Below are 12,788 nucleotides of genomic sequence, written 5' to 3' on the forward strand. Positions count from 1 at the left end.
CATCCGATTAGCGAAATATGCGCATGTTATAAATTGTGATGAATGCATATAGTGCAAATTATACGGTTGCCAATTAAAATAAGTGAATTGATGATTTCAAAACACTCGCGCTAAAGGTGCCTTTGTTGTGGCTTGGAACTTGACAGGTGTTGATGGCCAACACACTTGCACTGTTTTTTCACGATTAACTTTCATCAATAATCCATAGCGAGTTATACAACTGCCAAAGAGTGTAATAAACTTCTGATACTTCCAATTGATATACTCTCATGCCATTTATAATGCCTACGCAGTACAACTTTGCTAATGCTCCATATTGAAGGCGCAAATCAGAACATGACCGGAAACACATACGGCTATAAAGAGTTCCTTTCTAAATCCTGTGATGTAATTATCGACACGGAGAAGCCGGTGGAGTGGAGGCTCTTCAGCAGGTCGGTGGCTCGTCAAGAGCGACGAGACACAAAGCACAGAGGCCGCAACGCGCTTACAAGTGACATGAAACCTGCTGCCATTGAGCCACAAATGTCACATGGCACAAAGTGCATTAAGTGAGCCACACGGTTCGATTTAAATGGTGATCTACATTTGTAGGCTCGTGCCACGACTCTTGTGCCGGCCAAAGAGGACCCCAATGCCACCCAATGGCGCGAGACGTGGTGGGGAAACGGTGGAGTCCAAAACGAGAACAGGACCGAAGAACAGATGAAGGTACAGCCCCGGTTTCACTTTGCTGGCCCAACCAGTGAGGACCGCTCTCAACTGCGTCCCAACAACAACACAGGGAAGGTGGTGTATATATTTCCTCCATAAGTGGAAGATGATGTACTCGCCAAACTGCGAATGCAGTGAGATGCAAACAATCGGGCGTAAATCACTGATGTCTGTCGATACAATACGCATATTCTTGTGAAACTAGCAGACTCCACTCAGCTACCCTGATACAACACGTGTACTCTGGTGGAACTAGCAGAATCCACTCAGCTACCCTGATAAAACACGTGTACTCTGATTGAACTAGCGGACTCCACTCAGCTACCCTGATACAACACGTGTACTCTGGTCGAACTAGCATAATCCACTCAGCTACCCTGATACAACACGTGTACTCTGGTGGAACTAGCAGAATCCACTCAGCTACCCTGATATGACACGCGTACTCTGATTGAACTAGCAGACTCCACTCAGCTACCCCGATGCAATGTGTACTCTGGTGGAACTAGCGAATTTTCTCATAAATCAACATATAAACACGTGTAACACACACGCCGTAGCTCACCTCCACCCATCTCTCTGAGCTCGTCTTAATGTTGTCCTCCACAAGCTCTCTGGTCAGGCAACCGAGGCCTTTTCGAAATCCGTCCATCAACCTCTGTGTTACGAGTGCTCACTTCTCTGGAACTCCCTCCTCCTGCTCGACCGTCCTGCCAACCACTTCCCCGTGATCCCAGACTCATGACGTCAAAGGTTGCTTTCTCTTCGTACAATGGGCCCAGTGCTACTGTGCGTGTTCAGTCTCTCCTCTCCTAATTCTGTAGAGAATATATTTTTGACCCTGCTGCACATAATCCACGTATCAGCGTTGCTCGCAACTCAGGCATTACATTTTACGAAAGATATACACCATATTCACGTGAAATATTTAAGCAATACTTTTATCGGATTAGCACAAGGACTTTGAATTGAATACAAAAATACATCCCAATTCACTCAAGATTACAAAACATATTTTATCCTAGGCTGGTGCGAATTCAAACGAGACCGTGGTTTAGGCTCCGACCACCATGGCCAGCCGTTGGACACAAACGCTACGCCCAGTCAGAAGGCCGAGGGCTTCAAATATAGATCAGGGAGACAAATTCAACCTATTCCCGAGTGGGGGAGGGGGGTCAGTAAATTCAGTAGCACTTTGTAAGATGTCCACAGTAGTTGGTTGTCCAAGGGAGGACTGGTGCTTGTCATAGGAATGTGCAATTTCCATCACTGACTCGGGGCTGCCAACAGTGATGAGCACTGCGCGAGCGTAGAGGCACTTTAACCAATATGTCCTTAGTGGAGTAGCTATTACCCACACGCTCTCCTGATCCTTGTTCTCACTGGTGACTTTAGTAATTTTGGCTGCAATGTGGCCATTGTCTCCAGCGATCCACCCAAGGTCTCCAGTATCCGTGGGGGAGCAGGGGGGGCGGCGAGGATAAGTGGACACGGCGTGACATGTCCCTTCATGGGCATTAGAATGCTTTTTAGCCACCGGCTGGCTGAGGGGTGAAGGTTCAACAGGTTCTTGACCTTGCCGTGTGATGGATCATCATAAACCGTGGATAACTGGGGAAAGGAGACCCGTGCTGAGTTGCACAATTGTAATTGTGTACTTCGGAATGAATCGCGGTCACAAAGCAACTGACATTTCTAGTAAACAATCGTGCTGTATAAGTATACGAGGGCCAAGGACTTGTTGGGAATGTTTCGAGCGGTGCCGCTGCAGACCTCTGGCAAAAGCTGGAGCCTCCAGTTAAAACGGTGAAATATCCCCACGAGTGCGAGCCGCGTCGCAACTTTCGCATGCCGCCCAACGCCCCAAGCTGAATGAGATCTCGGACAAGGGTCGGCTCACTTCCGTCTTCCCTCCAGGGTCCATAAATTGTGTACCATTTTGCGGCAAAAGTTAAAGAAAGCAACTGCAATACTGCATGAGCAGTGGTGCAAGAGCATATTGAACGAAAGCTGCGCGTAGCTTTCGAATCACAAGGAGTTCAATGAAGATATAACATTTTCACTTCAGCGTCAATGAAAATGAACTCCTGCATCTATAAGTAAAACATGTCTGCATGTTAAACTTCCGTTTGCACCGTACGTAGCCAAGCGTGCAAATCGGAGGTGCGGGGGAAGGACAACAAACAAAACACAAAAAACTGTTCGAACGCAATGAGTTTTCATTCTAGATTTAAAAGTGCACAACATCACCCGCATCTAATGAGTGGCCTCAATTAAATTGTGCTGTGGGAGTTACAGAGAAGCCCGCCACACATGTAGCTCATCCACAGATAGCTGGGATATACAAGGGCGATCCATTTATAGCGCCCCACTTATTTGTAATCAACCTTTTACTTTATTCTCAAAAGGCGTGATTGAACTGTTGTGAAATGATGGCTCTGTTATTATGTTAACAAATGGTTGTTTACCCAAGAGGGCTTCACCGAATCTCAGGACTCGTTTTTTTCCAGAAGGTCCTGCCAATTTGTCACGGCAGGGGTCGGTGAGTGCCGTGTGTATACTCCAACCAAGTAATCCGCGGCAGAATTCCTCAAATTTGGCAAATTTGCACCATGACCGCCGGCACGCAATTGAATGATGTCACGGGATCCTTAACAATCACTGTGACGCATGAGGGCTTGTAAGTATTTCTACAATTAATAACACCTTGAAAGCGGTTGCCAGTTATATTCTTCATAATTTGCCAGTGTGGACTGTAGAGGAATGTGATCGAGCTGTAACTCACATGGTCGGGTTTTGCGGAAGAGGCCATCGTGCTCTGACACTTGCTACTAAATGTCCGGTGCCCAATCATTAACCAGGGCGGCCGCTAGATTCGAACGTGCGACCGCTGGACCCGAATGTGTGACCACTGGACCGTGTCACCTCGCGACTCACAGGGGAACAGGAAGGAAAGGTGGTAAGCGTCTTGGGATTGGTGCGAGACACGTATGCGGCCTTGAATTAAAATACAGTAGAACCCCTCTTAACGACGGTAATTGGTTTTATGAAACCGGTCGTTAAGTGATGTGGTCGTTAAGCGAGTCTAGGAAATACACGTTAATGGCTTAATTCCTTCCGATAGCATCGAAAGTTACCCTTTTTCACCCAAAAAACGGACTTGATAATATTTAAACAATGGATATTAATGCACAAAGATACTAACATTATAAACACATATTAAAGGAAACATGGTAAATCAATGGATTCATTAATATTTACTGTAACTAAAACAGCCCGTCGTTAACAGAGAAATAGTCGGTAAGCGAACACTGTGCTCTAGAGGCCTGTCGTTAAGCGATTCGTGGTTAACTGGGGTGGTCGTTAAGAAGGGTTCTACTGTATAGGTTTTTTCCCTTACCTACAACATCTCCCCTAGTATTTTAGTGGGGTAATTATAAATGGATCAACCTTTAAAAGGCATATAACGGAAAGAAGAGAGTTGTGAGCAGATGTAAGGGGCGAGAGGGAGCGACCGGGCCATTTTTATACTTGTTAGTTTGTTTTCTACGACCGCGAAGTTGATGTTTTTTTGCGAGCGAGCCCGGGGGCGCGTCACCGCTCACTCGCACTGCTTGCGGAACTCCCCCCACGCGTGGAAGCAGCGCGTGAAGTACAGCGTCTCGTTGCCCTTGCGCACCAGCTTGAGCTTGCGCGGGCGGCTCGTGTCCTTGCTGCGCATGTTCTGGATGTACACCTGCAGAGGCGACATCGCAGTTTCCATTGCCGCTCCTGCCGCCGCCACCACCAAGCACATGTGGGTACGCGTGGACTTTTTCAATTCATTGCGGGATGAGGGCCTTTCGATATGGGGTAATTTGACCATACTTCACCATGTCGGTCAGTGTGGGCTGGTGAAGGGCAAGCCCGGAGACAGTGATGTGGAAGCATAGAAGTACAGTATCACAATGTATTGTGCCAAGCTGCCCACTACACAAGCCCCGCGTGTACGATTCAAACCTGCTGCGCAAGGTGGTCAACCCAACAGAGCACTATCCTGGCTCAAGCGTGCTTATCTTGCGAGATCTGAAGACATCAGGCGCTTATGACCAAATCACCACAGCTTGGCATATACAGTAAAACCTTGGATTGCGAGTAACTTGGTCTGCGAGTGTTTTGCAAGACGAGCAAATTTTTGTAAATAAATATTCATTTGATAAACGAGCGAGGTCTTGCAATACGAGTAGTACGTGTATACGCTTTGTCTGCCGAGCGTCACGTGATCACAACTGATATACGAGTGCTTTGGATTACAAATACGTTTCCGGAACGAATGATGCTCGCAATCCAAGGTTTGACTGAATGTTGAACTTCTTTTGCACCGTCCATAGCCAACCGAGCTACGGTGAGGAGAAAGGGCTGTGAGAGGAGTGGTTCTTACCTGAACGGCCTTCAGGCTTAGCTTGATCTCCACCTGGCTGGTTTGAGTGCCCACCCACATGTAGACCTACACAGAAGGAGCTCTGTGTTAGAGAGTCACTTGCAACACCATGTGAGACTAGGTTCTAAGGAAAGCTGTCTCGGGTGCGGACCAATCAACTTCAAGGACAGTGCATACATTATCAGAGTTGTGTTTTTTGTTTGCATTCCGACTGCAGGTATTGTGGTTAATGCAAACATGACTTCTTGTAAAAAAGGTGTCAGTTTTGTTGCCAAATAAAAGGGTAAAAAAACAATTATCATATGTTGCTACTGGCAAATGAGGTTCCAATGGTGAGAGAGAAGTTTGTGTAGTTTTGCAATTCCTCGTGCGATGAAGGATCACACACGACAGAGAGATTTACCATGTGGTCCATAGTTTGGTTTGCATGGCCACAATCGTACTCATGTGGTTGGCCTCTACAATGTACCTCTACGAGTCTCTCTGCGTGTCTCTATCGGTTCATTGATTGGTTTATAGTTTGTGTTGAATGGCCAGTCACACTGTGGCTTGTTTTTAAGGCACGCTTGAATTATGTGAAGTGCTATACAGTGTTGTTTGTCTCGGGGAATGAAAGCGACGCATCAGGTTTTGTGGTTGGCCGTGGTTTTCGGGAGGAGTGGTGCGACGCATTGGAGGGACGGCGTGGTGTTACCTCTTGGCCGTTGTCAAGCAGCATGATGTCGTCATCTGCCAAATCGTCTTGACAGAAGTCGGAACACTTCTCTGACACGGCAAAGTAGCCCTTCTCATTGGAGCATCTGGAACCCAAAAACGAGGACACAAGATAATGAATTAACCATAACAACTGCACACGCAGCTAAACACGCTGGTCTATCCCCATCTAGGGGCTAAACCTTAACCACAAGTACAGAGCATCGCTGAACCTTAAAGGGGAAAAAAAAGTAGAGCATCTTGGCATTCCGAGAGCGAGTCTGTGCAGTGTCCGAGTTGCCCTATGAATGATTTTTTAAGGCACTTTTTTCCCATGCTCAGAAATGAATTGGGTTTCATATCCTAAGCAGCTCTGGAATATTCGAAGACGATGAGAGCCTTCAGCCGAGCGTGCGGATGAGGATTTTACGTCAAATTAAAATGTCACTCCCTCCGGAGTCTGTCTGTCTGCCACGAATAATTGCAACCAAATGGCACGAGAGCAGCTAGAAACCCCATTCGCCACGCCTAACAAATGTCATTACAGCCATTACCTTCCAGTAAATTATTTAAGTGGTATCTGACATATGGTTAACGATGCTCGTAAAAAGGCGTTTCTTGCGTTTCTGCCCACTGTTGGAATAGAACCGAGCAGGTTTAGGGATCTGTCACATTGATGGATAGGTGTTAAACATTCATCAGATAATAAGCTTTCCAGATTCATATTTCACACCAACATGCTGGAGTGCAAGCTCGCACACGCTGATATTTCGGCAAGGATTTTTCAATGTGGACTCCAAAAAAAGAGATTTTTAGATGAGAAAGTCAATCCCCTGCACAATGCAGCCGAGTTCCTATCCTCTACAGCAGTGGTTCTCAACATCTCTGGGCCCCTGTCAACAATCAAGATTATTTTGTGGCCAACGGTGCGCCGATAACACATTTTTCTGAGTGAAAAAGGAATGTTTTTGTTGCTGTAATGTGTTCATTAAACAAATCCATGACAATGATCAACTTGCTTTTCATTGCCTAATCCGAATAGTTGATTAACGGCCAGTAAAATATATTTATTTATTTTGTGTAAACAAAAATTGTAGCGGACCACATCCGACGGCGGGCCTTGTGGACGAGCAGTGTCTGCACGGAGCACACAAAATACCACATTAGAGGGGAGCGCCACAGCCCTGGAAGAGCAAGCGGCCCCAGAAGAGCAGGGCTGCCCGAGCAGGTATTCACGCGCTCGGCGCGAGCACTCACCTGAAGAGGCGTGCGTACTTCATGTACTCGGCATCCTCCTCGTAAGGCTTGCTGCCCCCGATCCCCACCCAGAAGAAGTTCTCCGGCTCCTCTCCCTCGTCCACCACCTGCGGGGAAGGGGGGGGGCCCACGACAGGGAGGTTTGTGGGACAAACCCTGAGCGCCATAACGCATGCGCACAACCTTGCATTGAGAGCACCAGCCGCCAAATCAAAACATTTCAACGTTACGGCCACATTATTTTAGCCAGCGGCGGAACAACGAGACAACTGTGAACCAGTTCCATATTCGCCATGGAACCTCGTACCTCCGATTAGCATGGTTGGCTATGCACGTTGCAAAAGATGTTGAACATACATACATTTTTATGAATATACATTGTGATTGCTTTGTATGGGCTATCCACAACCGACCAGCGGAACAGTGTAAAGTATTTCTGGGGCTGCATCCTTCGGTCAAAAGCCACAGAGCGAGAAACACAGGCGGCTGCGGCACGACGGACAGCTGGAGAGCAAACCTGCTTGCTGTAGTCGCTGCTGAACATGGTGTTCATTATTTCCTCCGCCAGCTTGGCCTGATCTGGGTCAGCGGCACGGCCAATCCAGGCGTACACAATCCCTGGGCTGTCCTCGCTGTTGAAAGGAACCTGCAATGCATTTGTGCGACAAAAAAAAAGATGCATTTGTTTATTCGCAGAAGCAATTGAGAAATGTCCTTTTAGCAAGTAAATGTTTATATCTGGCGTGGCGCACAGATGGTTGCTGTGGCCAGAACTACGCATCAAGACTGGACATCTTTGTCTACTCTGATGTCCATTATTACGCATGTTTATCCAGGAAAGCCTCAACGACTCAAGCGACTTTTTTTTGGGAGGATCTTGCCACCCCTCCTTCTCCCCTTGTTGTCCTCCCCACTCGTACTAATGCCTTCCCTGTCCACAACTCCCCATGGCCACCCATCATCAATCCACTCATCACATTTCCATCTCCGTTTATTCCACGCATCGTCACCACCACTTCATTTTAAATATAGCCCATCCACTCATCTCATTTCATCTCGCCAACCATCTTGTACCATAGTTAGTTTAATGTACAGCGCTTTGGTTAAGGTGATGAATATTTAAAATTAGTAATATACGGGTATTTTCTTTACATTTTGGTAAATGTGGATCGTGATGCTGGCACACAATGGCCTACTCTTGCGAATGAAGCCACGGGACTTTTACTGGCCACTGTGAATCAGACGCCGTGAATTTTTATGATCGATACACCCGCAGTAAGAATCAGGGCGGCCGCTGGATTTGAACTGTGAAGCTCTGCAACAAGCCGCGTCACCGTCCAATGTTGATGCCGCACTAAACACTGACATTAAAGTGAGTGAAGCAAGCTGAAGCAATCCCATGGCTCAGATGCCTGGCATTAAAGATAAATATTACCATCATCATCATCAGTGATAATCAGTCCATTGTAAGATGAAGGCCTTTAATGTAACAATCCACTTGTCAACTTCAGGCACATTCCCTACTTCGGCTGTTACTCCGTTGTTAGTCTCAACCACCAGTCATAATCCCTTCTTCCGATGTAACCCGTCATAAGCCCACTATTCTGAAGAACAAAGCTGTTAACTCCCTCGCCCGGTATGCAGGAGGTAATAGGTTCGATCCCGAGCCCGACGCTTTTATATTTGGAGCATGCAAATCTCTCCCCATGGGCGCGTACATTTTTTTCCGGGTCCACCGGTTTTTCCCTCCACGTTTAGAATCCACGAGCGTCTAGAATATTTGTCTGCTATAGATTTCCACGTGATAAGCCACTTCGTTGAGCTATCATTTGTGGCCAGGTCGCTTCTGAAAAAGAGCTATACAGCTCAGTGGGGGCCTTACCTGATAAAACACATTTTTAGGTAATAATTTAACGAAGTGAAAATGTGCCATCGACCGTGTTTTCGGCGGTTTAGCCAGATAGTGCAGCTCTATTACGTGCATACAGCGAGGGAGGGGGGCGAGGGAGGGGGGCGAGGGGCCCTGCCACTCAGTGAGAGATCAACTGGGGCATGTGTAGCGGAGGGAGTTCAGATTAAAGTGCACTTCAAAGGTAATACACTTTGATCTTACCTAGTGAGTAACTATGGAGATAAATGGGGATTAAAAGCCACAATGTTTTTTACATGCAGGAAAACTCATTTGACTATAGTTTCTTATACTCTTTGGTTTTTTCGGTAAGGTCACGTAGTTAGAAATAAAAATAAAACAAATCACGACGTTACGATTGCAACACAAGCAGTCGTCATCAGGCAAAGGAGTCGGCCTCTAAAGGCAAACTGTTTATAAAGGTTTGGGGATGGGCCTAGCCCAAGTGTGTCAACAGCACCAAGAGCATGGGCGGTGCACGAGTGCCAATGCAGCAACAATGCCAATGCAGCAACAATGCCAATGTAGCAGCAATGCCAATGCAGTGGGCGAGAGAGCTGCCGTGGGCGAGAGAGCTGCCGTGGCAAGAGGTTATATAGGTAAGAAATTCTCCATTACAGTGTAATTATTCACATATACATGCATTCGCTTTTATCTGTGGTATGCATGAAACATTGCAGTTCATCTTGCCGGCAAGCAAGATTCTTGAGAACTGCTTTTTGTGTTTAGTTTGTTGTTCTTCCCCCGCACCTCAAATTAGCACGGTTGGCTACGTACGGTGCAAAAGAAGTTCAACAAATATACATACACAGACGTTGTTGTGCGGGCAGACAGCCCGCGGCAAGCAATGGCTGCGGTTACTCTGCAGAGACCACGCAGAGCCGCAAGCACGATAGCGGCGTGGCCTGCGCCAATACGCACCTTCAATATGTAGCAGAATTCCGAGTTGAGTAGACCTGCGTCCGTATTCACTTGAATGGACCTACAGCGGGACACATAATTATTGACGACAATTTCACCTAACCAACCGGCCTTCTTATCATCTTCTCTTTCTCAGCCACAAGTCCCACTGCTGCATGGGAAACAGCTGCTCGGGTTTTCTCTCCCCGTGAGCTTCTATTCTGCACCTCTTCTCTCATACACTGAGAGTGTCATGCTGCCAGCTATGGCTGTAAATTTGGTCGTACGTGTATATCGTTTATTGTTACATTTTGAATCACAGTTCCTATGATTACTGTTGTTACATTGTTTTTATATATTTATTTTGGTAATTCGAAAACATATGGTTAATCTAAATTGTATCATGGTTGTTATTGTTGGCTTGCACCACATTGGGATTTTTACACACAGCGTTTTAAAACATTTTTTTATATTTGCTGGTTTATTACAGGATGTTTCTGTTACGCGTTGTCGCTTTAAGATGTTCTGTGTTCATGTTTTGTTTGTTGCGGTTGCACCAGACTTAAGAGCCACATGGCTCACAGGGCTATACCTAATAAATGAACTTGAACTTGAATCATCACATGCACCGTCCCCGTTTCTCTTTCCACTGCCTCCTCCCATCCCCTGCCCGCCTCGGGCTCCCTCTGCTCCCTCCACCGGTGGCATCTCGACAGCCCTTCTCATTGCGTCATCTCTGCCTCTTCTCAACACGTGCCCAAGTGTGAGTCTCACCCCCCTGACCTTCTTGAGAATATTTAGTAATCACTACTGAATTCCTGCTTGCCTTTAGAGGTATTGCCGACATTCATCTCATAATTATCATCTCCGTCCTTTAAGCACCCACTCAATCTTCATTCTTTCCTAATAACGACATCTCTGCACCCTCAAGCAGCACCGGCGGCATTTTTCTGTTTAGTTTTACTGGGATCTTTCTATCACGTATATTATAATACATCAAACCACTGTATTCTGTGCTCCTTCAATAGAGGAAGAGCAAAACTACGCAAACTCTCACGCGTAAAGCCCTCTCGACTTTTGGCATTTAAGCTCCTGAACACATTGGCCTACGTAATAACAGAATCGAGTACAATTCCACTTACACCTAACAGCAACCTCCACCCCTTTCCCTAATCTCCAGCCAACCTGCCTCATCTGAAGCCACCTACGCTGCAGCAGCAGCACGCGCAAGAGGCAGCGTGGGCAGGCGGGTGGGCGAGGGTACCGTGTGCACAGCGCGCTGCCGTTGGTGCGCAGGTGGAAGAGGCTGGGCTGCAGAGCGTTCTCCGTGGCGCGCCGCTTGCCCCTGTGGATAAGGAACTTGCGCTTGAAGTGCGACAGGAACTTGAGGTTCTCCTGCTGCTGGGTCATGCGCACCACCTGCACTCATCACGACGCACGCACGGGCACAAGCGCATTGCTGAGCCGCCACTTGAGCCGGCACGAGTCCGTGGGAAGCGGCGACGCAGCGGGAGTGGCGGTATGGTGGTTTGACCGATGTACTGTCCTTCTCAGACAACCTCCGGTCAACTTAATAGATTGTCGTTGTTGGCGATGATGAACTGAACGTGCGTTGCGTCCTCGACCAATGCATTTCAATTCTCCTACAGCAATAATAACTATTATTGCGTCAATGTATTTTTGAAACGGAAAATTCCCATGTTAAAATCATAATTTAGATCATTCACAGCAGCCGCACCTTAACAACTCTGGTACCTCCCAGTTCAACCAGTCTACACAACAAAGGTTCATTCCTAGCAGCGGCTTCAGCCGCACCAACCTCACAATAATAATAATACAAAACTCCGATCCAGGTGCCTGCCTTGGCTCCTCCCACCCTCAACCAGTATATATACAGTGATACCTCGGTTCACGAACTTAATTCGTGAACTGACTCTGGTCGCGAACCGAATTGGTCATGAACCGAGGCACATTTTCCCATAGGGTTCAATGTAAATCCGGTTAATCCGTTCTGACCTTTTTTTTGGTTTTTGAAGCACAAAAATATGAAACAAATTACAATACACATTAGTACTGTACAGTATAGTAATGTATAAAGAGAGAACACTAACCTTGCTTGAGATGACTTCAGTAAGCACTCAAACGGGTGAACTGTACAATACAGTAAGTACAGTATTGTACAGTACAGTAGTACAGTACAGTACCAAAAAGCAAAAAGTCACTGAAAGTGTCTTCACAGTACTTCTTTCTGTGTCTCTTCTTCTCTCCACGATCTTCCTACAGGAAGTCACGACCATGTGACAGCCTGGAAATAGCATTAAAATGGCCGCGGCTCCTGTTCGTGAACTGAAGCGGAGTTCGTGAACCGGAGCATATTTTTATGAACTTTTCTGTTCGTGAACTGAGTTGTTCGTGAACAGAAGCGTTCGTGAACCGAGGTATCACTGTACAAGGACGGGTCCTCTTGGAATTTCTCTTACTTGATACAGCAATCGTGCTGTGACGGTTCCACCTGAAGACGGAAGCTTGTGTTGCCTCCGAAATGTCGTGATTTTTTATTTTATTTTACTTTTTATTAATTTAAATTGTTTACCTACGTGACTTTACCGAAAAAACCTAAGAATATCATTCATCAAGCTGCTGCAAGGGAGAACCATAACATGTCGATTCCCCTAAGAGAGGCCGGCCGAACACCCCAAGGAGATTTCGATTTAAAGCTTTCGTGACTGCAGGGATTCATCTTCTTGGTTTTTCGGTAAAGTCACGTAGAAGGGAAGTAATAAAATAATAAAAATAAAACATAATAAAACAATTCTCACGACGTTTCGGCCACAACGCAAGCAGCCGTCCTCAGGTGAAAACCAGGTCCGTCGAGGCGACAGAGTCTGAATGAAA

At 46.6% G+C, this 12,788-nt stretch overlaps 1 protein-coding gene across 1 annotated transcript in view; it reads right to left on the reverse strand.

Moving 5' to 3' along the window:
* Nucleotides 1-1,636: 1,636 nt before the first annotated feature.
* Nucleotides 1,637-12,788, reverse strand: part of LOC133345051 (protein flightless-1 homolog) — a 60,793-nt gene continuing 49,641 nt past the window's right edge. The window contains exons 24-30 of the mRNA XM_061555458.1: nt 11,158-11,312; nt 9,915-9,975; nt 7,602-7,730; nt 7,085-7,191; nt 5,829-5,934; nt 5,135-5,200; nt 1,637-4,450 (exon numbers count right to left, since the gene is read on the reverse strand). Coding sequence (XP_061411442.1) covers nt 4,316-4,450; nt 5,135-5,200; nt 5,829-5,934; nt 7,085-7,191; nt 7,602-7,730; nt 9,915-9,975; nt 11,158-11,312 — 759 coding nt within the window. The 3' untranslated portion in view covers nt 1,637-4,315. The remainder of the gene's footprint in view (nt 4,451-5,134; nt 5,201-5,828; nt 5,935-7,084; nt 7,192-7,601; nt 7,731-9,914; nt 9,976-11,157; nt 11,313-12,788) is intronic.

This window comes from Lethenteron reissneri, chromosome 3, assembly GCF_015708825.2.
Source record: "Lethenteron reissneri isolate LAM-NWPU_2019-01 chromosome 3, ASM1570882v1, whole genome shotgun sequence".
Lineage (NCBI taxonomy): Eukaryota > Metazoa > Chordata > Hyperoartia > Petromyzontiformes > Petromyzontidae > Lethenteron > Lethenteron reissneri.